This window comes from Vespa velutina, chromosome 3 (assembly GCF_912470025.1).
Source record: "Vespa velutina chromosome 3, iVesVel2.1, whole genome shotgun sequence".
Taxonomy (NCBI): Eukaryota; Metazoa; Arthropoda; class Insecta; order Hymenoptera; family Vespidae; genus Vespa; species Vespa velutina.
This window is the reverse complement of record NC_062190.1, coordinates 3,599,362-3,626,951: the sequence shown is the minus strand read 5'-3', so window position 1 is coordinate 3,626,951 and position 27,590 is coordinate 3,599,362. Positions and strand designations below refer to the sequence as shown.

The following is a 27,590-nucleotide window of genomic DNA, read 5'->3' as shown; positions in this document are numbered from 1 at the left end:
CGTATAGCTTTATAACATTTTAATTCAGCTTGTGCAATCTTCGTTTTATTGTTTTTATGGAAACGTTTAATCCTAACATATAACAATATTTCTTGAAGCAATTATCGAATCTTGTTATCATTTGCGAATAATTCGATGGTCTTCATGTACAGTGGTAGAGCGTTTCCGTCCACGATCTTTTAAATTTTCTACAGTATTATTCTGTATGTATTTTTTATAAATTTTTTCCACTGTACTTTTTAATACTTTATACTTTTGTGCTATCACATGAAAATTTACTTTATTAAGATCATTTATATATAAGATCATTTAATTGGAAACAATTATCGGCGAATTTGAATTGAAATTTCATGAGTTTTTGACATTCTATAATCTTTTACAAATTACCTTACTTTCACAAAGTTTGAATTGATACTGAGAAGTTTATTTGAGATCACTGCATCTAAGTATGATATGTGTCTGATGTTTTTATACATTTGTTACCTTGCGGAAACATTTGAACTAACTGTCCCCTTATTTTTGTCTCCTGATAAATAACTAACAATATTGTTAAGTATAGCTTTCTAGCACACAAATATAGATACAACTTTCAATTTTTTATTGAATAATGTATATACTATAAGGATACATAATAAATAAAATTTGAATATATAACAATCATATTAATTCGATTAAACTTTATCGTTATCTATTTCTAATATCTGTCCATTTATTTTTGTCCCCGACTGTATATTATCAATTAATTTCATTATTTGCATAATATTAATTTTAGCGATTCTACATATCTCGCAAAAGAAGTATATGATGAAATATGACATTAATACAAAATAATGTAAAACGAAAATGATTGGCTATTGCTGAGTATAATAGTTATACCCACGTGCTCGATGCAAGTCAGCAGAGTAATTGGATATTTAATTTACAATATAAATAATTACTAATATTTACAATCAAAATGGTGACCCCGCTTACTATTAAGGTATTATATTTATTTTATTTTTATCACTTATATACGTACAATATCGGGAACAATACGAATTAACCTCAATGTCGATAACATTAACAGATGTAACACATTTATACATATTAAATAAAGATATTATCGTGTCATTAAATTATGATTTATGTAGTTTTATTATAATATATTTAAATTGCTATGTGCAATAAAATTGAAAAATATGACTAATAGTGAAGTTTATTGCCAAAAGTAATTTTTAATTCGTTTAATTTCTAAATCGTCGTCTTTTATCAAGATTATTACATATTTATGAAAAATTTGATAATATCTTTAATATCTTTAAAATATTTTTGAAAAGCTTATAATCTTCTATAGCAAACAGCAGAAAGAAAAGGTACCTTTAAGGTTGAATACCTTCAAAAAATTGAAAAGGAAGTACAAGCAAAATGGTATACTGCAAAAGTTTATGAAGAAGATGCACCGTTAGAACCTAAAAGTACATCAAATGATAAATTTTTGGCAACTTTTCCATTTCCTTATATGAATGGACGCCTTCATTTAGGACATACATTTTCTTTGTCAAAATGTGAAGTAAGAATTCTCTGATTATTATTTTATAATTTGAAAGATATCCTTATACTATAATTTGTAACATCAATATAATATTTTCCTATCTTTTAGTTTGCAATACGTTTTAATCGTTTGTTAGGAAAAAAGGTTCTTTTTCCATTTGGCTTTCACTGTACTGGTATGCCAATTAAAGCATGTGCAGATAAATTAAAAAGAGAAATGGAATTATATGGCTATCCACCACAATTTCCAGAAGAAAGTATTGTAATTAAAGAAAAAGTAGATGATGTAGTTATAAAAGATAAAAGCAAAGGGAAAAAGGTAAGAAATTTTTACTAATGACATAACATATTATATAAATAAATAACTATATTTAATATTTATAATGTTTTTAGAGTAAGGCAGTTGCCAAAGCTGGATCTGCAAAATATCAATGGCAAATTATGCAAACTCTTGGACTAGATCACGAAGAAATAAAAAAATTTGCAGATGCTGCATATTGGTTAGATTATTTTTCACCTCGTGCCGTGGAAGATCTCAAGGCAATTGGATTACATGTATGTTAAAAAATGCAATATTCATAATATACAAGATATGTTTTGGTTATAATAAGCTTCTTTAAATTATATTACTTTTAGATTGATTGGCGTCGCACATTTATTACAACTGATGCTAATCCCTTTTTTGACTCATTTGTAAAGTGGCAATTTGAACATCTAAAACGTAGAAATAAAATAAAATATGGAAAAAGATATACAATTTATTCTCCAAGAGATGGTCAACCATGCATGGACCATGATAGATCTTCTGGTGAAGGTGTTGGACCACAAGAATATACATTGATAAAATTAAAAATTCAAGAGCCTTATCCAAAATCTCTTGAGTAAAGAATTTTTGCATTATATATATATATATATATTTTTTTTTCTTTTTTAACAAAAGTATTATTTACATTTTTTATTGTAGATCACTTTCTGGAAAACCAGTTTATCTAGTAGCAGCAACCTTAAGACCAGAAACTATGTATGGTCAAACTAATTGCTGGGCACATCCAGATATGAATTACATTGCATATAATTTAAAGAGTGGTGAAGTGTTCATATCGACTGAAAGAGCAGCTCGAAATATGTCTTATCAAGGCTTTTTTGAGGAGGAAGGAAAAATACAAATTCTCTTAAAATTAACTGGACAGGTAAGTTCTAAATATCACTTTAGAAATATATTGTAACATTTTTATTTATATTTCTATCACTTATATTATTAGGACATCTTAGGAGTAGCAGTAGAAGCATCTCTTACATCTTATAAAACAATTTATACATTACCCATGTTAACGATCAAAGAAGATAAAGGAACAGGAATAGTAACTTCGGTGCCTAGTGATTCTCCGGATGATTATGCTGCTTTAGTAGATTTAAAAAAGAAACAACCATTCAGAGAAAAATATGGAATCAAGGATGAAATGGTGCTGCCTTATGATCCTGTAAGTTAAACATTTATATTTAATCTAAATTAGATGTAATATAAATACTTACATTTCTGATCATTAGATACCGATTCTCGAAATCCCAGAATTTGGCAACTTATCTGCAGTGACTCTATATGATAAATTAAAAATACAGTCTCAAAATGATAAAATTAAATTATTAGAAGCTAAGGAAATGGTATATCTCAAAGGTTTCTATGATGGTGTATTGTTAGTTGGTGAATATAAGGGAAAGAAAATTCAGGATGTTAAAAAGCAGATTCAGCAAGTATTAGTTAATAACGGCAGTGCTGTCATTTATTATGAACCTGAAAAAACGATTATTTCAAGATCAAATGACGAATGTGTAGTCGCTTTGTGCGATCAATGGTATTTAGATTATGGTGAAGAAAATTGGAAAAAGGAAACACTGGAAGCTTTGAAAAATCTAAATGTCTTTCATGACGAAGTTAGAAAAAATTTTATAGCTTGTCTAGATTGGCTTCATGAGTATGCATGTTCTAGGACTTATGGTCTTGGTAAGTAAAATCTGGATTCATAATCGTGTATTATTGAGAAAAATTTTAATTTATTAAATATTTCAGGAACTAAATTACCATGGGATGAAAAATGGTTGATAGAATCTCTCTCAGATTCAACTATTTATATGGCATATTATACAGTAGCTCATTTATTACAAGGGGAAACATTTAAAGGAGAAAAACCAAATGTGCTAGGGATAAAGTATACATCGTAGTTTATATTTATTTACATCAATATTAAATTATTTCTTATTTTACATAAGTAATTATATTTAGAGCTAGTCAAATGACATCAGAAGTCTGGGATTATATCTTCTTTAATGATGCAAAATTACCTGAAACAAGTATTAAAAAAGAAGCATTAGATCGAATGCGAAGAGAATTTAATTACTGGTATCCTGTTGACCTAAGAGTTTCAGGAAAAGATTTGGTACAAAATCACCTTACTTTCTTTCTTTATAATCACACCGCAATATGGCCTAAACAACCAGAATTATGGCCTCAAGGAATACGAGTAAATGGTCATCTATTATTAAATTCATCTAAGGTAATACAAATTTTTAATAAAATAGGATATTTTTCTTGAATATACAAATCAACAATGATTATATTTTTCAGATGTCAAAATCAGAAGGAAATTTCCTAACACTTGCAGAGGCTGTCGAGAAGTATTCAGCAGACGGAATGAGATTATGTTTGGCTGATTCTGGAGATTCAGTGGAAGATGCTAATTTTGTAGAGAGTACAGCTGATGCAGGAATACTTAGATTATATACATTTATTGAATGGGTCAAGGAAGTAATGGCTTCAAAAAATCTATACAGACATGATCAACCAAATACATTCAATGATAAAGTCTTTGAAAGGTATATCTTGAATTTTGATTAATACATTCATATACATAAAATATAACGTAGATATTTTTTAATAGTGAAATGAATCTAAAGATACAAGAAACAAATGAAAATTATTCGAAAATGCTTTATAAAGAAGCATTGAGAACTGGCTTTTTTGAACTGCAAGCTGCCAGAGATAAGTACTTACAATTAAGTATATTAGATGGTATTAATTGGAATCTTATTATTAAATACATAGAACTGCAAATTATTATGTTATCTCCAATATGTCCTCATGTATCAGAACATATATGGACTCTTATTGGTAAAGTAAGCATTATTAAAAGTATATGTAAAAATATAAATAATATCTATCGATATTTTATTTTATTAATATAAAAAAAAATTTGTTTTATATTAGGAAGGTAGCATACTAGACAGTCGATGGCCGATAGCCGGTAATGTCGATTTAATTCTTATAAAATCTTCACAGTACTTAATGGATGCTGCCCATTCATTTAGAATTCTTTTAAAGAATTATCTAATACCAAAAAAAGTTTCAAAAGGTGCAAATGCTGTGCCTCCAGAAAAGCCTAATCAAGGAATTATTTGGGTAGCCAAAACTTATCCTCCTTGGCAAAATATTGTACTCGAAACTATGAAAGAAATGTATATAGTAAGTAATTGAAATATTTAAATATAATTTTAAATATAATTTTTTTTATATAATTTTTTATATAATCTATTTAAAAACTCCATTCATTTTTAATATCTCTGTAGAAAAATGGAAATAAACTACCAGAAAATAAAGCAATTGCTACAGAATTAGGAAACATAACTGAGTTAAAAAAATATATGAAAAGAGTAATGCCATTCGTGCAAGCTTCAAAGGAAAAGGTAGAATCTGCTGGTATAAGTGCTCTCAATCTAACTTTTGATTTCAATGAGTATGATGTTCTTGAAAGAAATAAAAAGTATCTTCAAAACACTTTAGAGGTAATTTTTCATTTATATATATATATTTCTTTTTATTTATTTTATTTATTAAAAATATAATTTTATTATTTTTATATTTTATTTTTATATATTGTATTTAAGTGATTCATTTTAAATATTTTAGCTGAGTGAAATTATTATAAAGTATACCGATGAAGCTCCTGAAAAAACAAAAGAAGAATGCTGTCCTGGTTCTCCTTATATAAATTTTGTTGTAAAGCCTTCAGTCTTATTATCTCTTATGAATCCACAGAAATATGTTGGTTTATTTAGCATTAATTTAAAAATTTATGAAAATGACGCAGTTTCTAATTTAATAAAACTTATTTTACAAGAGCATAAACATATAAAAGGTTTGCAATATTAATCAAAATATTTTTAATAGAAATAATGTATCTTTTATTAATAACTTATTTTATAAATATAATTTCTCTTTCTCCCAGATACAGCTTCAGTTCAATTATATCGTTATGATGATCCAAATATGGGACCACGTTTGAAACCAAATATTGACAATATTTTAGAAGGAAAAACATTAATTCCAAGTAATGCTTTATTTATTATTAATGTAGAAAAACAATCTGCAGAAATTAAAGTTGGAGATAATGTATACTCTATTGGAAACAAATTAATATATATTGTAAAACATGCAGAAGATAAATAAATGAATCGATTATTAAATGAAAAAGGTTTCTGTAACATAACTAAGCAAAAAGAATATGACGATGAAAAATAACAGTATTGAATAAAAATTTTTTAAATAAATAAAGTTTTCTTTTTAATTTTCGGCACAAATTTATTACAAATATTTATATATTCATATTATAATATTATTATTATGCTTAAATGTATTCTTTGGTACATTATTATATAAATATTTTGTATATTCCTAGAAAAATCTATAAGGCCATATTACAAATATTGTATTATATACAATAATCGATATTACATATATATTTTTATAGATTTAATCATTAAATCATAAAATAGTTTCAATATATAGTTTAAAAAATCATCAATTACTTGTCATAAGTAACCAATTTACTAAATTATTGTCTTAAAGGCACATGGCAGTAACAGAGATATATCTATTTATCTAGTTTTTTATATATTTATCAAAATATTTATCTTTTAAAATATTCTCTTTCAGATTTCCTGTTTGTAGTATATACCCTCTTATTATTAAGTTATAATAGAAATAAAGGAATAAAAAAAAATTTAATCTAAAAAAACTTCATGAAGATGAAGCAGTAGAATTTTTGGTTTTCAGCCAAGTTTGTACTTCTGTGCGTATTTTCTTTATATCTGTAGCCTCTGTTCTACAGCATCCACCAATATATCTTACTCCAAAATTCAACCATTCATGAACAAATTGACACAAAGGATAGTACTCTTTCTCTTTCTTCCATCCTTCGGCTATTGTATATTTTTCTCCGCTATTGGGATATACTACCAATGGTACAAAATTTGTAGAATTTTCTTTATTGATACCTTTCAATAAAGAAGAGACATATTGTGGAGCAACACAATTAACGCCAATACCAATTAATTGACCAGGCAGAGCTTCTTTATAACATTGCATAACTATTTCTTGGAAGTCTGTACCATCTGCTAAAGTTTTACCATTGGGACAAGAAAAGCATAACCATGCTTTTGCATTTGGGAATTCTTTCAATAATTCAATTAATGCTTTAGCTTCTTCTTTACAAGGTATAGTTTCTAATGCCAATAAATCTACACCAGCATCTAATAAAATAGAGATACGTGATCTGTGCCAATCTTTCATAATTTGTGAAGATATATGAGTTCCATAATGACCAGTGTACTCTGAAGCATCATGTAATGCAGCACCATATGGTCCACAGGATCCAGCAATTAATGGTTTAGGATTGGGAATGTTTGGATCATTTTTTACTTCTTTAAGATAAGTTTCCACAGCATTTTTAGCACACTCAACAGCTTTGTAAATTAATTTAGTACTTTCATCTTTAGTAACTCCCAAGTACTTCATGAATCCATCGATCGTGGCTTGATAAGTATTTGTTTCTATTATATCAGAACCGACTCTTAAAAAATCCAAGTGCGTTTTATAAACAGCCTCCGGATTTGTAGCTAGAAAACGTGCTGTCCATAATGGATCACCATCGATTCTGTCACCCACGTGTAACGCTAATTGTGTCGAGATACCACCATCCAATATTTTTATATCGCACATCGTACCAGTAATACTTTACAAAGAACGACCTTACACAAACGCAGTTCAAAATAGGAATGGACTTGAGAACGGCGGGGAAAAATTTTTGTATTTTTATATTAAAACGAATCAGTGTTGCCAAATGTGTAAATCTCACGATTTTACACATGGACAAATTCTCTTTAAATTTTATTACGACTATGTTAATTATAAAGATTTTAATGTTTAAAAAGAAATGCGATTAAAAGAAAGCGTGATACAAATAATCTTTTGAAATAATGAAATACGCTTTGAATATTTCCATTTCATAAATATTATAAATTTAGTATAAATTTACACAAAGTTGTCTCAAAGTTGAAATATAATAGAAAATTTGAAATTTAAAAATAATATAGGGAATGCATACCAGTGAAATAACGTATAACTGATCGAAATTAATATATTATTACGAAATAAAATGATTTTTGTTTAATAAAGAATTATACAACAGAATTACATCGGTTTAAAGTAGGAACTTTCAACATTGGTTAGACTGTATGAAATGTAATCAGTATGACTTGTTGATTATGCAGATAACAATGCTTAATGAGTTGACTAATTTGACATGTTTGTCAATATAAAGCAATAATGTTCTCTATCTCTTTGATAAATTTATCTTAACTTTTTTGATAGCCTTGTTAACTTTCTTTTCATGCTTTTTATATAATTAATATAACAAGAACTTAATGATTTAAAGAATTCTAATAATTAAGAAAAGATAAGTGTTCCTATTATTTGCATCATTAATAATATAATGTAGATGGCTCTGAATGAACAACTCTGCAATAAGACAAATATAATTATAAGGAAAATCTAAAATATATATAAATTTATTTAAAAGTAACTTTTATTAATTTAAAATAAAAGATAAATACATTCATTTGAATTGTGGCAAATCAATTTAAATTAACTGTTATTTAGTTAGTAATACAGATCGTAATATTTATTTTTTAAACTTTGATTGTGCATCACAAGTACTTCTTATAAACAAAATAGTACATTCTATTAATAATCGTACCTCCTTCTTAAAGAATTCCAAGACTTTTTTCTACTACTGCGTGCGGTTGTCCCATTTGTTCTCTGAATTCAGGTGTATTTAATATATCCTCAAATCTAATTAAAAATATTATAAATTTTCAATTGTAATAATTGTCCATTTAAATATCAGATTGAGAGAGAAAGATAATAAATTACCCAATTTCTTCATCTCTACCAAGAATAACATCTCTCATAATATTTGATGATGGCAGAAAAGAGAGTCTACCAACTTTCTCAGCAGCTTTTAATTCCATTGCAAGACGCAATGGAGCATGTAATCCTTGAGCATTACGTAATAAGACCATATTCATGGATTCTTGATTTTTCTTATGCTAAAAACAATCAAATTATACTACCTGTATATTGTTTATAATAATATAAAATTGTACACATTATCATAATGAATTATATGTAATAAAATAAATTATACTTACATTTAATTCCGAAGCTTCTAAAGGGTGCGAATAACCAATTTTTTGCCTTGTTCCTGCCAATCTGTATAACCAAAATATTTAATATAATCAATTGTTGATTAATTAATTGGAATAAACAAATTTCAAAAAATTTTATTAAAATAGTATTTACCCAGAAACCATAGGATTTGGAATGCCATATGTATCATCTTTAAGATTAAATTGGTCAGCCACTGTAGGCTTAGGTATTAACGATGGTAATCCAAAACTCTGTAATACGTTAAAGTAATGTTTATATTACATCTAATCAATACTTTCTAATGTATTTTCAATAGATATTTTTATTAGGAATTTTTTATGACTTATAATTTCACTTATTTTGAATCAATTAAAATATATCTGTTCTATTAGAAATAATAAATAAGAGAAAAGCAAATGTAGTTGTCATAATTAATATAACCTAAGAATAGTGTAACAATGAATTTATGAAGATTTATGATATTAATAATTATTTTTGATAATTTGATAATTTTACGCTTATACGTAGTATTTATAATATTATATTTTTACCATATTTTCATTTACCAATAAATACTTTATACTTTATACTATTAAAACTGAAAGTCACTTTACGAAGTAACTTCACACACGCAATGTATGCAGAAAAATATTCATGACCAGAATTATCATCGTTATTGGACTACGTTGTACCTAGATGTTTCGACCAATCATTGTAGAGATAGAAAGGAACTGCAATGCCTATTGGATAAGAAATATTAAACATGTAGCGAAATTTTCAAATTTTTATTTGAAACTATTAAATAATTGTTAGAAACATAATACGAAATTTTTAAACAGTAAAATATTTTCTTATCATTTTAATTTGTCTTTTGAAATCATGATTAGTGTCTATGTTGACGTTATTATATTAAATGGCGCCAAAGAAAGCAGGATAAAATCGATTTATTGATATAACAAAATGAACTTTCATTTAGAAAAATATAATGAGTACACACATATCTATTTATATTAATATTTTTAATAATATTACTATATTCAAAATAGTATTGCTTTAAACAACTTTCGAGAGGATGTCTGCATATTTAAAGAGATTATCTCTGAAAAAATCGTTCAGTGCGATTTTAACAAAAAGATCGTTACTCCGTATCAGGGTAGGTTAAAAAATGAAAAATGAAGCTTTCGGGATCGAAAAATCATTCGCAAATCTTATAAGATTATTATTAACGTGCTATACATATTTTATTAGACTAGTAAGTTAAAGGGCCGTAACTTGTTTCGTGCCGCAGTGAGATTAGTTCTCGAATTTATAGAATGGTTGACCGAGGAACCTGTGATTGAAGAAATTATCGACGACATAACAATTAAAATTAGATTGACTGAAAAATTGATTCACAAAAGAGTCGAAAAAAAAGCATTGACCTTGGAGGTTCGTGAAAAAAAGAGAAAAAGATTAATAAAACAATACTCTCATAATCATTTCAAATAACTTTAAAACATTTTCATATTTCTTTCTTTTTCCTTTTTTTTTTCCTTTTTTAAATATTTTTCAATCAAAGGATCGTTCTATCTTGCTAATAAATCCAATTGAGAGATCATCGTCCGAGAAGACTTATATTTATGAATTATTCAAAAGATTACGAATATTTCGAAAATATCCGGAGGAACATAGAGAATTATTGGCGACTGTATGCTTTTATCAGTATGTACCACGAGACCGTGTAATCGTTCGTCAAGGTCACAAGGCTTTAAATCTTTACTTTATCATTGACGGGGAGGTCAGCCTGACGAGGGTCGTTACCGATGATCTTACGGGTATAACTTTTTCTAAATTCTTATTTAATCAAATTATCATGAAAGTCATTATTATCATTAATAATTTTTTTATTAATAGGCGATACCAAGGAAATTGATATGGGTTCTATGCATCAGGGAGACATATTTGGTGAAATTGCTTTGTTACATATGATACCAAGAACAGCTACCATAGTCACTAAAAGTAAACAATCTGAATCATAAGAATTTTATTAACTGTAATTGATTATATTCTTCTTTCCAGCCTCGGTAGATTTAATACTTATCAATCTCGATGATTTCAATGAAATATTAAAAGATAATTTGATGAATGAATGGAATGTTTTGCAAGACGCTCTAATTAACTTTAATTACTTTAAATCTTGGGACGAAGAAACTATACGAGAATGTTGCATTTTGAGCAAGCTAAAACATTTCCAAGCCAACGAGGTTATTATATAAGAATTGTATCACTGACATTCGTTTAGTTATTGTATATTTTCTAAGAATTAATTAATCTAAGAATCTTCAATTCCCAAGGTATTGTTAGGTGACGGAAAAGGCATGGTCAATTATGTACATTTTTTATTGGAAGGTGAATGTCGTCTGATAGAACATATACTCGTTAAAAAGAAACCCACTACCCAAGAAATGCGATACGAATTATACGACTCGAAAACTATATCGGAATTAAAACAAAATGAGAGAAGTATTGACACCGGTGAAACTACTAAACAAAAAAAATCAAAAATCGATAATAAAGTGGTAGAAATTTTTGATTAATAGCAATAGTTCTTTTTTTGTTCTTTTTCTTTTTTTTTTTTTTTTTTTAAATTATTTATCTCGGAAATGTACGTCTGTTTTGAATTATTTCTTTAATTAACGATGTACTAATTATATAGGACGATGATCGGATCGAAGTAAAGACTGACATAAGTGATACGATTATAGACTATAGCCAAATTATGTTATCCAAAAAACCAGATTACAATATTGATTTGGAACGTATGAGTATCATAACAGCCACGCTTCTAGATGTTGTAAGTGAATACAATATAATTGAAGAGTATACGAATGGAATTATTAATATCAATAAACAAAGGTGAATGAATGGCACGAGATAACGGACGTTGCGGAAATATTGATGCGAGAACCATCGGTTATATTGCGAAGTTATCCGAAAGACGTTCATACGATATTTATGCAAGTGTGCATGTTTTATAGGGGTGCCTGTTTTGGAATAGGTTGGAGAAATAAATTTTACGCTCGTATTATTATCGAGCTTTCATAATTGAATAATAAAACTTTCGTTTATCAGGTGAAAATATGTATAATCGAAGAATCGTATCCGTAACTCCTGTACGATGTTTCCTTATTCCACGATATTGGCTAATGGAACATAATCAAGCAAACATTTGGCACAGAGTTAAATTATTTATGGATTCGAAATTTTTAAGCAGAGAAGAATTGTTTAAAGAGTTCGTCAAAAATAGAAAGTAAAATCAATTGTTAATTTTATATCCATTGCACATACATATATTTAATGAACGATAATATTTTTAGATGGATACAGTATAAAAGGAAATTAGTCAATGATATCATTAAAAAAGGTCGACGTTCTCGTAATTGTGCAACTATATATGATGTACCGTATTCTATTAGAATCACGGAAGAAATAGATCCGAAGTTATAATTTGTACATACAAAAATTATGACTGGATGTAACATCTGACACAATATGTGAATGTTTTACGTTTATTTTATTTTTAATTTATATTTCTTTATATTTTATATTAAAATGAAATTTTTATTTTCAATACATTCATAAAATTCTATAAGATATAAAATTTACATAAATTTGTTCGAGGCAATGATAATTGTCGTATCTTTATTTCTTCTAGAAATTATATTTAATAATATAGACGTATTAAAATATAAAGATCATATCATACGTCATACACACATACGCACATCTATCTTGTACTTATTAAGTTTGACTTTATAATTAGTTAATTATATATTTGTCCTCTGGTCGAATTATTCAGCTTACATATTAATAGTGTTTTATATATATATATATATATAACACATACATACATATATGTATATATATATATTTCGATCATATATATAAATATGACATATATGTATATGATAGTACCATTTCTGCAACACGAATATTATACATATTACGAGTATTAAGTACTGACAAATACTATTATTACTATATCATTTGTGTTACGAAATTCGGTTTCTCTCAATATATATTCTCAGATATTATTCTCCACTAAAGTTATACATACGAAAAATATTAAAATATCTCTCCAGTTTATAAGTAGTAAATATATTAAATTATACAGTCAATTGCAGTTTCTCATTAGAGAAGCACACATATTATACTCGCGTAGAATATTCACTAGTCGTAAGATACATACATTTTATCAATCAGCAATATTGTTGAATCATAAAATAATATATATATATATATACATACATATTATATAGATTTTATATATTATAGTTTAAATTTGAACTATTTCGTTTATAAAAAAAAAGGGAAATGAAAAGATCGTCCAATACAATGTAATGTTTCAAAAATGTTTTAAGATTCATTTTGTAAGAAAATATAATAATTAAACAAAAATTTTCATGCACGTATCTTAGGAACATTGAATTTTTGTACTTAAACGCGAGTATGATAAAACTTTAATGACAATGACACGTATGATGAAATGATCACTAAAATCTAATTTTTATCCTATGTTAGAAACGTTTCTTAGAAAAATATCGCAATTTCTTTAAACGCATAATTCGATATAAATGTTCATGAAAAATGTATAAAAAAATATAAGTAACAACACGATGACATCATGCAATATAAATTTGCATTCTCGTAATCGATTCTCTAATAAAATTACTATGCCTCGGTTGTCCTTGAACTAATCAAATTATCACTTTAATAAATCTCCAAACAACGAGATCAATTCTAATTCACGCTACTGACTGATTGAGTTCATTCCCCATCATGACGTAGCTGGGATTGCTAAAGCTATCAGGTATGTCCCTTTTCAAATCATTCTTCTGCTTAGGCATATCCCTTTTTAAATCATTCTTCTGCTTAGGCATGTCCACATAATTGTTTTCGGTTCTTATAATGGACGGAGTGTATTCTTTTTTCTTTGGAATGGAGTCCGTCCGATCCTCATTCTGTTCCTCCTCCTCTTCTTGATCCGTTTCCCTTGATTTTTCGTTCAGATCTATTAAATGAAGATTACGTGGAGTGTTACAATAACCAGAATTTCTTTCGTTGATTCGATCGATCGATTGAGCACTCGCGGCTTGTCGTTGCCGAGCAAATTCTGCTCTACGTTCATGCACATTTATCGGTTTCAAATAAGGATCCTCTACTTTTTTCAACATCGGTGATAATTCAACTGCGTCATCAAAATCAGATCTCACAGAAGGATATTCGAAACGAGATTTTTCTGTATTCGGTTTGGGACTAAAGATACCCGATTCGTCTTCATAACTCGTTGGACTCATACACACATATGATGTCTCAGGTGCATTTTCCGAGATAGGAGAGTTTACATAATCACCCACAGGTAATGATAGAATTGCATGATCAGGCGCTGACATCATCGTAAGATAATCGTTCTTGCTATCCAAAATCATCGTGTTCATATCCATATATGGTGTGTTCAGAGTTATGTAGTGCTAAAAATCATGAAAAATAAAGAAAAACAATTTTTATTACATTAGATCGTATTTTCTTGATAAACATTTAATTAAATTATTTATCATTGATAATCAAATCGATCGACAGTGACTTACCGTTTTTACACTTTCTTCTAATAAATCGCCTATGTTGTTCACCAATTCTGTGAAACTTGGACGTAAAGTTGGCTTGGCTTTCCAGCATTGCAACATTATATTGTATCTATAAAGTAAGTATTAGAGTGAAAGATAAATTTTCTTGAAATTCGACAGGATGTATCGATTGTTTCATTATATATATTATACTTCGAACATATAAAACGTGTATATATACTTACACTTCTGAAGTAGCATATGGTGGCTGTTCCATTCTGTAACCTTCTATGAGTTTCTGATACTGTTTTTCAGCTTCCATACCTGGATACGGAGTCTCAGCCAAGGTGAAAAATTCCCAAAGGACTATTCCAAAAGACCATATATCTGATTGCGTTGAAAACACTCGATCTCTTATTGATTCGATGGCCATCCATTTTATAGGCAATGGTCCATCACCTTTTTTTTTATAATTGCCATCTTTGTACATAGTCTTCGCCAGTCCAAAATCGCAGATCTTTACTACGTTATTCTCAGCAAGTAATATATTTCTCGCTGCCAAATCACCGTGCAGAACCTAATGTCATATTCGATAAATTCTAATCAACTTGATCAAAATTATAAAAAAATTTAAATATACAATAAAATATTATAAAGTGTATTATAATAAGTACCAACATATATACTAACGTTTTTTGCAACTCATAATTAACACAAGTTCTGACTACTTACTCTTCTCTGACTAAGATAATCCATACCACGAGCCACTTGAAATGCCCAAGATAAAAGATCTTGAGTACAAATCGGTTTCAGATTGTGATCCTTATAGTCACCACGATAATTAGATCTCCAACCAAGCTGAGACGAGTTATTGCTAAGCATACAGCTATCCGGGGACATATTTGCACCTTGAGAGTCCGTGGTATTATGAGCATAATACTGTACCGTCTCGGTGTCGGAATTCGCACTGATACTGCGAGAAAAGGACAATGCCGCATATTTTATCCTATCGCACGGGCAGAAGAAAAAAAGAAGAGTCGTTAAACCGCAGCCCCTAGCATGCATCTTCATCATTCTCGTGTTATTGTTGGTATTAACGATTAAAGCGAAAGATTATTATTATTTACGGAACTTTAGAATAACAGTTATCATTATTTAATTTATAATAACAATTATTAGTTAGGAGATTAACAATTATTACTACAACATTCATTAGAAGATTAATGATACTGGTAACACTTAAAATTTTCTATGTATATTGTTAAACAAGCAATACTTATATATTTGTAATTTTATCCGGAAAATGGGCCTAAGAATTTTTATAATATAAAGTAAATCTATTGTTTTTTGATGAAAGTGATTTATCTAAATCTCGAGTTTGAGAAAATTAGGGAAATAATCATTATTAATATAAAAGCTAATCGAATTGAAATCATGTGTAATTGCTGTTTAGCCGACGAAAAATTTAGATTACTTAACATATAAAAATATTAGTTATAAAATAGGCTACAAGGCTTTAAACGAATGAAAGAGGAAGAAAAGGTAGATTTATAACTGATGTGATGTATGGTGCGAGAGAGAGAGAGAGAGAGAGAGAGAGGGAGAGAGAGAGAGAGAGAGAGAGAGAGAGAGAGAGAGGGGGAAATTGTGAAGTAAGTTACATTAGAAATTCATTGATTGAGTGATTTGTGATGTGTGATTTATGATTCGTGATTTATAATTTGTAATCTATTTTCCGCAAAATCTAATTAATCATTAAAATTGTAAGTCCATTTTCCGCAAAGTCTAATTAATCATTAAAATCACAAAACTTATTCAACTACAAGAAAGATGCCCGATAGGCGCCTTATGAAACATGAAGATTTAAATATAGAACGCGGCACCGTTAGAAGAAGAATAAGCATAAAGTGCTGCATGTCGTCTATTATCAAGTCAAGAGGCGAAGCAGTTTGAAAATCCTACTACCACCAGAGAATTATGTTATTTCTGTAATGTTATACGGAAAGAAGTTGAACACAATAGAAGTTAACTTGAATATAATGCCTATGGAGAAATGAAAAATTCGACTATAAAGAAAAGCAGTGTTAGTTAGCCGAATAGTTATAGAAAAAATTTTTATACGCTCATCCTCCTTTACCGAACGAACAATGAACGGTTTTTCAGATATTTTATCACTAAATGAATTATAACTTAATAAATGACAGCGTGAATAGATGCAATTAATATAGTATACATAGAGACATAAAACGTATATTAGAAAAATAGTAAGATCTTGAGGGTAAGAAAAGAAAAGATATTAGATAAAAACAAACCTATTGTTGCTGTTCACACTGGCCGTTCTTGTGAGGAGATCAATACCTATCGTAGGGTCGAATTTACCAGTAGCAGGATCGATCTGATTGATAAAGTCGATTCTGTGTCTCAACAAATAATTGTGTAAATTACCAAACCGGCAGTACTCAACGATGACCAATAATTCGCCTACGACAAACAATGAACCGAATAGGATACTTCGTTTCAATTTCAATTAATTCTTCATATAGTAGTAGTTCATATAGTACGAAAGATATCAATAACACGTACGTTTCGAAATATTTTTCGTACAAGCACCCAAAAGATTGACGACGTTTAAATGTTTACCAAGATGTACCATGATCTTCAATTCGCTCGCAAGTGCTCGAACGTAAGTTGGATCGGTTGTACGTCGTACCATTTTTACAGCAACTGTTGTTATAGCTTCGTCTTCGTAAATTCCTAGAGCTTCAGCTTTCATAACCACCCCGAATGCTCCACTACCCAATTGTTTTCCTAAATTAGTGTTACACAAGCATTAGTTAATATCAAAGTTTTTCAATTTATGGGTCACCGTCCAATATTGGACCGCATTAAATTTTTAATGGGCTACGAAATAATAGCTGCTTTATTTTATGCCAAAGCGAGAAAGTTGATTAATTAGCAAGAAATTTTCAGAAATTTCTCGTAAAATGTTCTTGCGAGTTCTCGTAAATATCGAAGTAACAGTCGTATTTTTAAAATAGTATGCAATGACTTTACCAAGTTTGTAAAAATTCTATTATATATAAACATTACAAACAAATTTATGGAATTGAACGGTAAAAAAGTTGAGAAACTATTATCATAAAAACATACGATCCTTAAGCCTAACTATTCTTGACATATTTATTTACCAAGCTTCAACCTTTCCCGTGGAAATTCCCATTTCTTATCGTAAGGAAGTAATTCCGCTTGATCATCTACTGTCAATTCAGGATTTAAACATTCCAGAGCACCTTCTTCAAAATGCATTAGACCAGTTTCTAACAATTCCTTCCTCATTATCTGTGAAATTATCGGAATTAAAAAAAAAACGTTATTTTTTAATTCTTATTTGTTTTCTCATTATCTTTAAATTTTATCATTTACCTTTTCACGACGGACTTTGATTGTAAAGTAAATTATCAAAAGAAAAACTACGATGAACAAGATGACGATCAAGATTATCAATTCCTTAGGTAACTCTTTCCCTGGAAAAATGTACATGTACAAAGAAAATAATTATATTGATAAAAATAAGAGATCAAACTATTTTTATATTATATTTATTTGAAAATATCAATAGCATACCTTTTATCGTTATATTTTGATAAGCCTCTACACTTCCCAAACGATTTTCAGCTTTACAAGAATATATTCCACTATCATTCTCAAATACGTATATTATGTGAAGTTCTTGATCATCATGTTTCAATTCGTATTGTTCATTATTTTTTAACCTTACGTTATCCTGAGAATAATACAAAAGTTTGTATCCATAAACATACACTATATATTATATACTATATAACAAATATATATAACATATTAAATAATATCTAATGAACAAATATAGTCTACCTTATACCATGTAATTTTAGCTTTAGGCATAGCATCTACAAAGCATTTCAAAATGATAAGCTTATGATTTTCTGTACCGAAATCGACGATCAAATCTGTTTCATTTAAGTTAACATTTGTAAATGATGGTATTTTCTGCCCTGTAAGTGAAAAAATGATTACATCAACGAATTAATTTTTTTATTAATTTTTCTCATGATCATTAATGATAATTACTGTAAACTGTCAAATTATATGACAAATTTTCCTTATTTTCATCCGAAGTTTCTCCAGTACAATAATAAATCATTGCGTCATTCATATGTACGTTTTTTACTTGCAATATCGCACGATAAGTGAACGGAGTTTCTTTAAGAATGACTTGTATCCTCTCTGAAAAATTTCGATATATAGATTGTACATAATTATTAATTAGAAATACTTTTGAGAAAGCTACAAATTATATTTAGTGCAATAATATCTGTTATATTTTGTTTTTACCATTTTCTGAAATTGGCTTGTCGTTATAGTCCAGCCATTGAATGTTTTTCGTATAATTATAAATAGAAGCTGCACAAATGATTTCGATGTCATCACCTTCGACAATTGGTTCTTTTGGCTCTATTATACTAAACCCTCCGTTACCATCTTTAATAATATTATCAATATAAATTAATCAAAGATAAATCGTTTTTATTATAAATATTTATTATTTGATAATTAAATTTCATTAGATCATTGTTGTTGATTGAAATAAATAAAAAAATATGTTAAAATAATTTACTTACCAGACACAAGAATATTACTGACAATTGAATCGCAGCCTTCATCATTGCAGGCTGTACAATTAATGTAACCGGACGCTTCGATTTTCATTGTTGCTTCCGAAAGGAATAATTTTTGTTGTGTTTTCGTAGTATTCTATATGAGCAACAGTAGTAAAATTCTTTCAATTGTTCCTCATTATTTAATAAAAAACATCATTCATAACAACATCTTCTATATTGTATACGAACTACAGGCGTGTTATCTCAATTACCTTTAATTCGATTAGACTCGAGTTCAGTGGGAACGAATAATTCGGAAATTGTAGGAAATTCCAAGAAATGTTTGGTTGTGGAAAAGCTATCACGTAACAATGGATCTGGACAATTTGACCAGGCGAATAATATGATTCTATCCCTTTAAACAGTAACGTCGGTTTGGCTAAAATAAAGAAATAATTCAAAAAATTATTAAACAAAAAAAAAAGAAAATATTATGAAAAATATTAAAAATTATAAGAATTTACATAATTTTAATTACCTAATACGGACAATGTAAAATTGAGAGACTTATTTGTGTAATCGTTGGTAGCCTCAAGCGTATAGACTCCCATATCCTCGATTTCCAATCGATTAATTCTTAAAATCGTTTTCGTTGGAGTTTTGTTAATAGCGTATTTAGTTATCTCTGGATTCGACCAATCATCCGTGATCTCATGGCCGTTATGATGAAACCTTTTTCGCAAGAATTTAACGTAACGAGTTGTATCGATGTTGAAGAAAATATAGAAAATCAAAAGATGACGTACCATCTCAATTGGGCTTCAGGATAGGCATCATAGTAAACGACCCACATGACTTTACTATTATTTTTTATCACATTACGCCTAATTGGATCTTGTGAAGTTAAATTGATATACCTTTTGGTCGGATCTGCAAGTTATATTACCTATATACTTACTTTAGCATACGTTTCTTAAGTAAACCATTAGTTTACAGCAAAACATGAGGCGAGATGAGATCCGAGATATTTTTCATTTATTTATATTTTACTTTAGTAAAATCAAAAAAAAAAAGGAAAACTTACCATGTATCGTTAGATTTATCTTCGCACTATTAGTACCTCCATTAACTATAATGATACATTCATACTCTCTCTCATCCTCTTCTGATACGTTTTGTATGATCAATTCACTGGTCACGTGCATTAAATTCAATTTTGTTTCTGTGGGATATAAATGTGTGCTTATTCGTTGACTCTGAAACAACAAAAATTTTTTAATCGAGTTCTTTTTATTTCAATAAAGAATAAAAAACCTAATAAACAAACCTCTACGGGTATTTTCCAATATAATTGAAATGGACCGGAACGCTCTTTCAAGTCTATCGTACAATTAACACGCAAAGTTTGGCCACGGACCACGTGCCGCAAAGTATCTTTGACAATTTTTGGCTCACTCAATTCTTGTTTGGCTAGTGCAAAAATCCACTTTAGTTTTTAATATATAATATATAATATATATTATATATATTTTTTTTATTCATCAATTTCATAGTCTTATCTCTCCAAAGTTAAATCGATCAATTCGATAAAATAAAAAGTAAGAATTATTGATGATATTCAACAATGATCGTTTGATTATATGGTAAAAAAAAAAAAAAATAAAAAAATAAAAAAAATTAGACATCGAATTAATATGGTACAGGAGGATATCATAATGTGTCTCGATACTTACAAAACACATCTAAATGATAATTGACCTCGTATGTTTCATTGTTCCTTGTAATCGAGCATCTAAAAAGGCCGTTGTCGTGGAGACTAAGATGATCTATCGTATATCCAAATCTCGGATCATACGAGATATACTTGCCTACTTCGACCACCTGTGTTTAAGAAATAAGAAATTAATCGGTTATACAATTGCAATTTTCTCAATCTATATTTCATCTTTCAAATTTAATTTATAGATTAAAGAAATACAAAAGAGTAATTCTTACATCGTCGTACTGATCAATCAAAATAACTTTCAAACTTGGCAAAGTTGGTCGACATGGTATTAGAGCCATATTACCAGTTATTCCTTTAATAGTTTTGACTACATTTTCGACGAAAAAACTGTCAGGTGCTAAAATATAATCCAAATAATAATAAGAATAATATAAAAACAAATTATCAATATGTATTTAACATCTGCCGAGTATTTACTTACAATCCACATAAACATAAGCCCAATTAATTTCAGGATTATCGTATTCCTTTCGAGTGATCGTTATGTTGTGATAAGAACAACCATACCATCCCGTATCACCAGGCACGGCTTTGGGTCGACGAAAAACGTATGTGTATTCATCATCTTTATTGATTTCTTCTACTTGTATTTCCGAAGATATGATCTATTGAACATAAGCGCTCGACTTTATACGAAAACTTTTTACTAAAGTTGCAAAATATATATGGATGCATTTTTATTGTATTTAAGAAGAAATAATAAAAGACTAAAAAGAGAAAAACCTGTTCGGATGATACTTCGTCTGACCCATAATTCGTAGGAAAGAAAAAAAAGATCTTCTTAGAGCCTGTGCATATAAAATGTATAGAAGAGCCAGCCTGTTTAATAATCTCGCTTTCTTCTGGAATAAGTATATAAGGTTTTTCCTGACATGACACTGTAAAAAAAAAAAAAGATAAGATGCGATAATAATCATTAACCTTTCAACAAGAATATTTTTCACTTTAGAACATTTATTCGTATGTTTTAGACATTGTATGTATTTATATCTTTGCTTTCAATGTAGCAAACGTTTCAAAAGTTCATATAAAAAGAAAATTCATATAAAACAAAGAAATGAAAATGATCAAAATGGTCCTAGAAAATTTAAAGTAAACCTCAATTAATCAAAAGTAAAAATCATTAGTAACAAATTAATTTACAGCAAAACATAAAGCAAGATGAAATCCGAAATATTTTTCATTTATTTTTAGTTGTTCTTTTTTCTTTTAATACATATTCATGATAAGAAGAAGAAAGGATCTTTCTTTTTTATTCTGAAAGAAACATGAAAAAACGCGACAAGATTAACGCTCGTGGTAGAGAGAAACGAGTCCTTAACCACAATGTCCTGCGGATGATTGGTTTTATCTGCTTTTCCCATTTGTTTCTATACTCGCACACTCTTTTACATTTGTAAAGTATACGCATACACTCGTTTGAAGCATTTATTTCTACGCAACGCGGCCATGGTTGGGAAGGAAGTCCTTTCTTTCCTCTCTTGATAACAGGCCTCTCGTTATCAAACAGCCCGCATGATTTCTATGATTCGAAAGAGACCAAAAGCTCAAATAAATCTTCGTCTAACTGTGAATGACAATCATTGTTGATTCCTTGAACGTACCTTAAGTATATATTTCATCATATTTCATACGAACATTTCTATGTAATCTTTTACGCGTATATATATATACACACAGAGAGAAATATATATATATATATATATATATATATATATATATATAATATGTATAATTGTTTGTATGTATATTAAAAAAAAATGTAATGAAATTGAAAAAAATATTCTCTTTTTTCAATTCAATATACCATACAAATAAGATTAATTTATATATTAAAATAGATTATTTCGCCATATCTAGTTTATAAATAACGGCTGACATAGATATAGGAAATACCGGAATATTATCAAATTCTTTCTGAAAAGATATCAAGAAAAGAAGAAATCAACAATAACGATGCGATATGTGTCATTGAATTTTTCCTTTCTATAAGTATTTGACGAAATCGATTGAAACAAATCATTTATGTGTTTCTTAGAAATCGTTAGTATGATATAAGACGATCGATTTTTACTAAACATCGCATCGGTCTTTCTACAAGAGAGTTTTTCATTATGCATCAAATAATCCATCAAAGTTTGAAATTAAATATAAAGATAAGGAGGAAGAATTTGTTAACGGTGAAAAGATATCTCAAGGGAAGTAAGTACGATAAACCTTACTGTTGTTTTGAGAATACAGACACGATAAATAATGACCGGCCCACGGAAAGCAAAAGGATGGAGATAGAGGAGGATAACAGAGCATGTGGTCCATCATAGACCAGCTGCTGACAGATAGCAGGTATCCCAATGAAGATGCGATCTTTTGTAAACAAAGCTAAAGCCAACTTCTAAATATCTGCGTATCTTCTTGAAAAACGTGATAATAATAATTTTACAATGTAAACATTTTATACACTTTTAGGATTTTACTATAGCCAATCCTTTAATATCAAAACAATTAATGTTTGAATTAATTTGTACATAAATATTTAAGAATCTTACGAAATAATCAATTATAATCTTTATAATTTTATTAATTAATTGTTAAGTAATAAAGAAACAATTCAAATATAACGATGTAATCAGCAAGGAGACACAAAGTAAATATATTAATTATCACAAAAATGAGTAGAAGAATCTGAAAAAATAATACCATTGCCCAATGATCTTTGTTAATTTACTTTGCATAATTAACAATGAAATCGCTATAAAGACGTTATGAATTATACGAAAACAAAGATGACTTGTTTTTGATATATCTACTCAAGTACTTTTATTTCATACGGAAAAATTTAAGATGATACATATTTATTATTTATTATAAAATAACATAGATCGCGTATTCTTACTTTTAATAATAAAAAAATTTAATTTCCAAAAATTTTTATCAATTATTCACAGACATATTAATTTACTTTATCTTAAACTTCAATAAAGAAAATTTTCTTGCATTTGTTTTAAGAATCATTTGTACTCAGGAGGAAGGTCATAAAGCATCTAATATCAATTTATTGATTCGTGTCAAAGGTTATCATTTAATCAGTGATCATTTCGGTAAAAAAGTAATCAGACGATCTCTAAAATCGTCTAGCTTTTGAATTAATGAGATAAAAAGTTCTATTGTAATTTCTCGTAAATCATAAATAAGACGTTGTCTTTCCACGTTTATACTCGATTATACGCAATGAACTCATGGCTATTTATTACGTGATTTCAAACGAATATAATTCCAGAAAAACGATATATGACTCCTTTCACGATGTGGTCGCTTCATCATCAAATATCTTATATAAAAAATCAAGTAAATAAATTCTTCTTCTAATCAAAATTTATAAACAACATACGTCCTATTGATAAACCACAGGATACTTGTTAACGAAAGAAACACTACAGTTATCGTGCTTATCGGTTCACACGACGAGATGTTTAACGAGTACTTAACTTCTAAATTGATATACCGCCGGGAGACAATCAATTACAATATACACGTGCTTATGAAAGCGACGACGAAATCGTTATAACGTTCAGTCGAAAGCATTATTTCCATTATGAAATTATAATTCGTAAACTATTCTAATTCGAAATCTATCGTGTATATGTATATGTATATATATGTAAAGGAATTTGAAGTCGGACATTTATCGTAAATTAATTCGACGAAAAAACAAAATAAATATCAGTTTTATATAAATTTGTTCCATTAAACATACGATAGTAATTAGCCGTTTGAATCCCAAGCAACATGATCGCACTATTCAGATTTTATGTCGAGAAAATACAGCACATTTAGAGCGTTGTGGACAACTGACGTTGCGTCATCGATTGTCGAAGTCGCGCGCTCACATTTACTGACGCAAGTACATCACACAGCTCCTTCTTTTAATGTAAATAATATATTTTATAATAAGTACAGTATTATAAAAATAGTGCAATAATACATTACAAAAAAAAACATTTTGTATTTCATTGTTATCTTCTCAATAATTTTTATCGAACAAAACTTGAAATATTTATAAACTTACAGTACGCATATATAATAATACAGATGTATTTCATAAAATAACGAATTACAAATTAAAAATATTTTTGTGTTATAAACAAACAATTTAAATTAAGAGTAACACTTATAATTTGTAACATCGGTGTTTATCAAAATATATTGGATGAATTCCTTTTTTACATTGCATTCAAATTATATGTAATCTTTTTATTACATTTTTGGTGCTGCAGATTACGCATTGTCGCAAGTTACATCGTGGCAACTTTATTAAACCAAATCACTTTGCCAACTGCAATAAATGTGACGGAGCAATGTGAAAAAGATGAGAATCACGTTACTTAACACATCTTATATGTGCAGAACATAAAATATAAGAAGCACTATTGCGCCGATTGGGATTCATCGACATAAAATAAACGAAGCGCTATCGCACCGTTTGGGATTTATCAATATAAAATAAAAGAAGCGCTATCGCGCCGCTTGGGTCTTTTCGTACTCATTTAGAGAAAACGCGGTTGCGCTGTACGGGATTCTTTGACAGTATTTTTTCGATACCCTCTGAGACTCAAACGGTTAATAAACTTTCATAAAGAATTATGTCGAATACAGTCGTGCAAGTAAAAAAAAATTTCGATTTTAAATGAAACTAAAAAATGAAAAAACATAAAATAAAAAATATATGCAGATTCATTGTTATGTATAGTCTGGTCTTTCGAGACCTTGACACTTGTAAACTTTTAATCAGGCTTATATTATTAGCTTTCATCGCATTCTAAAAAGTTACACATTATAAAATGACAATTAAAAGAGAAAGAAAAATAATTTGTAATCTTATAGATCGGCTTGTCGTTAAATTTGTTATATGAAGTTCTCTCTACCAAACAGAAGAAGAAGGTCACCAATGTAATTTTTTACTCAGAGCCGTGAGACAGGAGGACAGTTCAGGTGTGGATGATTCACGTGGAATTTCAAATGGTAGGGAGTTTTGAGTGAGCATCGGATTAGCCAAGTACGAAGGAAACATTTATTAAGATCGACAAGATTATCATCTTGTTGTTGAAGATTCGATTATTGACCTGATTATTTACTAACACCTTAACATTCCATTCTATATCATAAAGATGACATATCCGGTTAAAAGTAGTTCAAGAAGAAAGAAAAGAAAATACACACACACATAAAATAAAATGAAAGAAATGAATAATGATCTCAAAGAAAAATCATCATCAAATATTTAAAGCGAGCATTCGATTAACAAGTTAATTGTCTCAAATCATCGAAAAAAAAACAGAATAAGATGATCAGAATCAAGAACTAAAATTCATTCGTTTAACCGTATGTGACTCAATGATGACCACGTGATCACCGTGTTACGCATCAGTAAAAAGTAAGATACACATTCTCTCTCTCTCTCTCCCCCTCTCTCAGCCTTTCTCTCTCTCTCTCTTTCTCTCTCTCTCTCTCTCTCTCTCTCTCTCTCTCTCTCACTCACATCTCACTCCCTATCTCTCTCACACACACACATTTTCTATACAAGTATGATAGACAAGTATTTCTTTTCAGGTGTGGTGTTGTCGACGTCAGAATAATTACCTCGACAGTAGAGAGTAAGAGTGAAGAAGATAAGAACGAATATTGTTCGTAGTGTCATCTTTTTTGCCGGCATTTTCGTCTTCATGTTTTTTTCTTCGCACACTTTTCACATGCTTTTTTTTACTTTTATTTTATTTAATTTCCTATCAAAATCATTATTATTTATTGCTCAAAACGCTTTCTTTTGTGAATGAAAATAAATAGAGAAAGGAGAAAGAAATGACACGATGTATACGTTCTTTCTCTCTTTTTCTCTTTCTTCTTTTCTTTCTTTTTCACTGACTCTTTCTATCTCTTTAATTATCGAGACGCACAAGTCACCGATCGCGGATATCACTCCGTTCCAGATCCGCTCGACTGAAGAGTTGGAACTAAACTCATGAACTACGCGCGATCGTACGTGGTAACACACACGCGCGCACACGTACATGCACATACACATACACATAGAGACACACCAAACGTATCCACGCTAACGACCCCACCCCTTTTGCGTTCCATTGGAGAATGTTGCAACTTATCGTACGACGTCATTTCAACGTTAACTCGTTTCTTCTCATTCTTCTTCACTTTCGTATTTCGTTCTTCTACTCATCGATATTTGGTTTACTCGTTTCGATTTTTTGACCTGGTCGTTCAACTTATTTACTTGGTTTTTCTATCTTTTTTTTTTTATTTTATTTAACGTTACACGTACTTTTATCTAAAGTTATGAATGTATATAATTGGTTTTGAAAAGCCGCGAAGATCAACATTGGAAAGTTTGAATGAAACTTCTCCATCGGTAAGAGCATACTCTTCTTGTCATCAACTCTGCCTGTTCGTTTTTTCTTTTTTTAAATACATACGTGAAA

The 27,590-nt window shown here is 28.9% G+C and overlaps 5 protein-coding genes across 7 annotated transcripts; 2 read left to right on the top strand and 3 right to left on the bottom strand.

Moving 5' to 3' along the window:
* Window positions 1-731: 731 nt before the first annotated feature.
* On the top strand, window positions 732-6,132 carry LOC124947622 (leucine--tRNA ligase, cytoplasmic). 2 transcript variants are annotated; one of them, XM_047490038.1, is made up of 16 exons: window positions 732-979; window positions 1,334-1,549; window positions 1,640-1,849; window positions 1,924-2,085; window positions 2,167-2,411; window positions 2,495-2,720; window positions 2,793-3,011; window positions 3,079-3,532; window positions 3,599-3,737; window positions 3,812-4,082; window positions 4,154-4,401; window positions 4,467-4,701; window positions 4,793-5,047; window positions 5,152-5,367; window positions 5,492-5,720; window positions 5,811-6,132. In XM_047490038.1, exons 1-16 carry the CDS (start codon window positions 956-958, stop codon window positions 6,029-6,031), a joined length of 3,570 nt encoding a protein of 1,189 aa, XP_047345994.1. In that variant the 5' UTR covers window positions 732-955; the 3' UTR covers window positions 6,032-6,132. The 2 variants fall into 2 exon arrangements, with proteins under 2 accessions (XP_047345994.1, XP_047345995.1); XM_047490039.1 differs by lacking the exon at window positions 732-979 and having other exon boundaries at window positions 1,430-1,549; window positions 1,668-1,849.
* Window positions 6,133-6,229: 97 nt separating this feature from the next.
* LOC124947846 (homocysteine S-methyltransferase-like) lies at window positions 6,230-7,701 on the bottom strand. The gene has a single exon (XM_047490529.1). It carries the CDS (start codon window positions 7,580-7,582, stop codon window positions 6,602-6,604), a length of 981 nt encoding a protein of 326 aa, XP_047346485.1. The 5' UTR covers window positions 7,583-7,701; the 3' UTR covers window positions 6,230-6,601.
* A 285-nt stretch (window positions 7,702-7,986) lies between these two features.
* Window positions 7,987-9,685, bottom strand: LOC124947847 (proteasome maturation protein). Its single transcript, XM_047490530.1, has 6 exons — window positions 9,622-9,685; window positions 9,224-9,321; window positions 9,073-9,133; window positions 8,795-8,970; window positions 8,619-8,713; window positions 7,987-8,380 (listed from the first exon to the last, which is right to left on the bottom strand). Exons 1-5 carry the CDS (start codon window positions 9,622-9,624, stop codon window positions 8,626-8,628), a joined length of 426 nt encoding a protein of 141 aa, XP_047346486.1. The 5' UTR covers window positions 9,625-9,685; the 3' UTR covers window positions 7,987-8,380; window positions 8,619-8,625.
* Window positions 9,686-10,142: 457 nt separating this feature from the next.
* LOC124947454 lies at window positions 10,143-12,895 on the top strand. Its single transcript, XM_047489588.1, has 10 exons — window positions 10,143-10,223; window positions 10,319-10,498; window positions 10,629-10,884; window positions 10,964-11,068; window positions 11,129-11,313; window positions 11,404-11,628; window positions 11,766-11,903; window positions 11,966-12,107; window positions 12,182-12,359; window positions 12,427-12,895. The coding sequence occupies exons 1-10, from the start codon at window positions 10,143-10,145 to the stop codon at window positions 12,554-12,556; spliced, it is 1,620 nt and encodes a 539-aa protein (XP_047345544.1). The 3' UTR covers window positions 12,557-12,895.
* On the bottom strand, window positions 12,374-27,120 carry LOC124947450 (vascular endothelial growth factor receptor 1). Of its 2 annotated transcripts, none has more exons than XM_047489572.1 (23): window positions 26,737-27,120; window positions 21,823-21,977; window positions 21,521-21,704; window positions 21,309-21,436; window positions 21,047-21,194; window positions 20,641-20,783; window positions 20,398-20,569; window positions 20,120-20,243; window positions 19,852-20,045; window positions 19,586-19,752; window positions 19,335-19,467; window positions 19,048-19,194; window positions 18,784-18,939; window positions 18,568-18,707; window positions 18,298-18,457; window positions 18,097-18,197; window positions 17,862-18,012; window positions 17,257-17,481; window positions 16,986-17,154; window positions 15,406-15,679; window positions 14,919-15,250; window positions 14,698-14,803; window positions 12,374-14,580 (listed from the first exon to the last, which is right to left on the bottom strand). In XM_047489572.1, the coding sequence occupies exons 1-23, from the start codon at window positions 26,819-26,821 to the stop codon at window positions 13,855-13,857; spliced, it is 4,320 nt and encodes a 1,439-aa protein (XP_047345528.1). In that variant the 5' UTR covers window positions 26,822-27,120; the 3' UTR covers window positions 12,374-13,854. The 2 variants fall into 2 exon arrangements, with proteins under 2 accessions (XP_047345528.1, XP_047345529.1); XM_047489573.1 differs by having other exon boundaries at window positions 15,406-15,646.
* Between the last annotated feature and the right edge of the window lie 470 nt (window positions 27,121-27,590).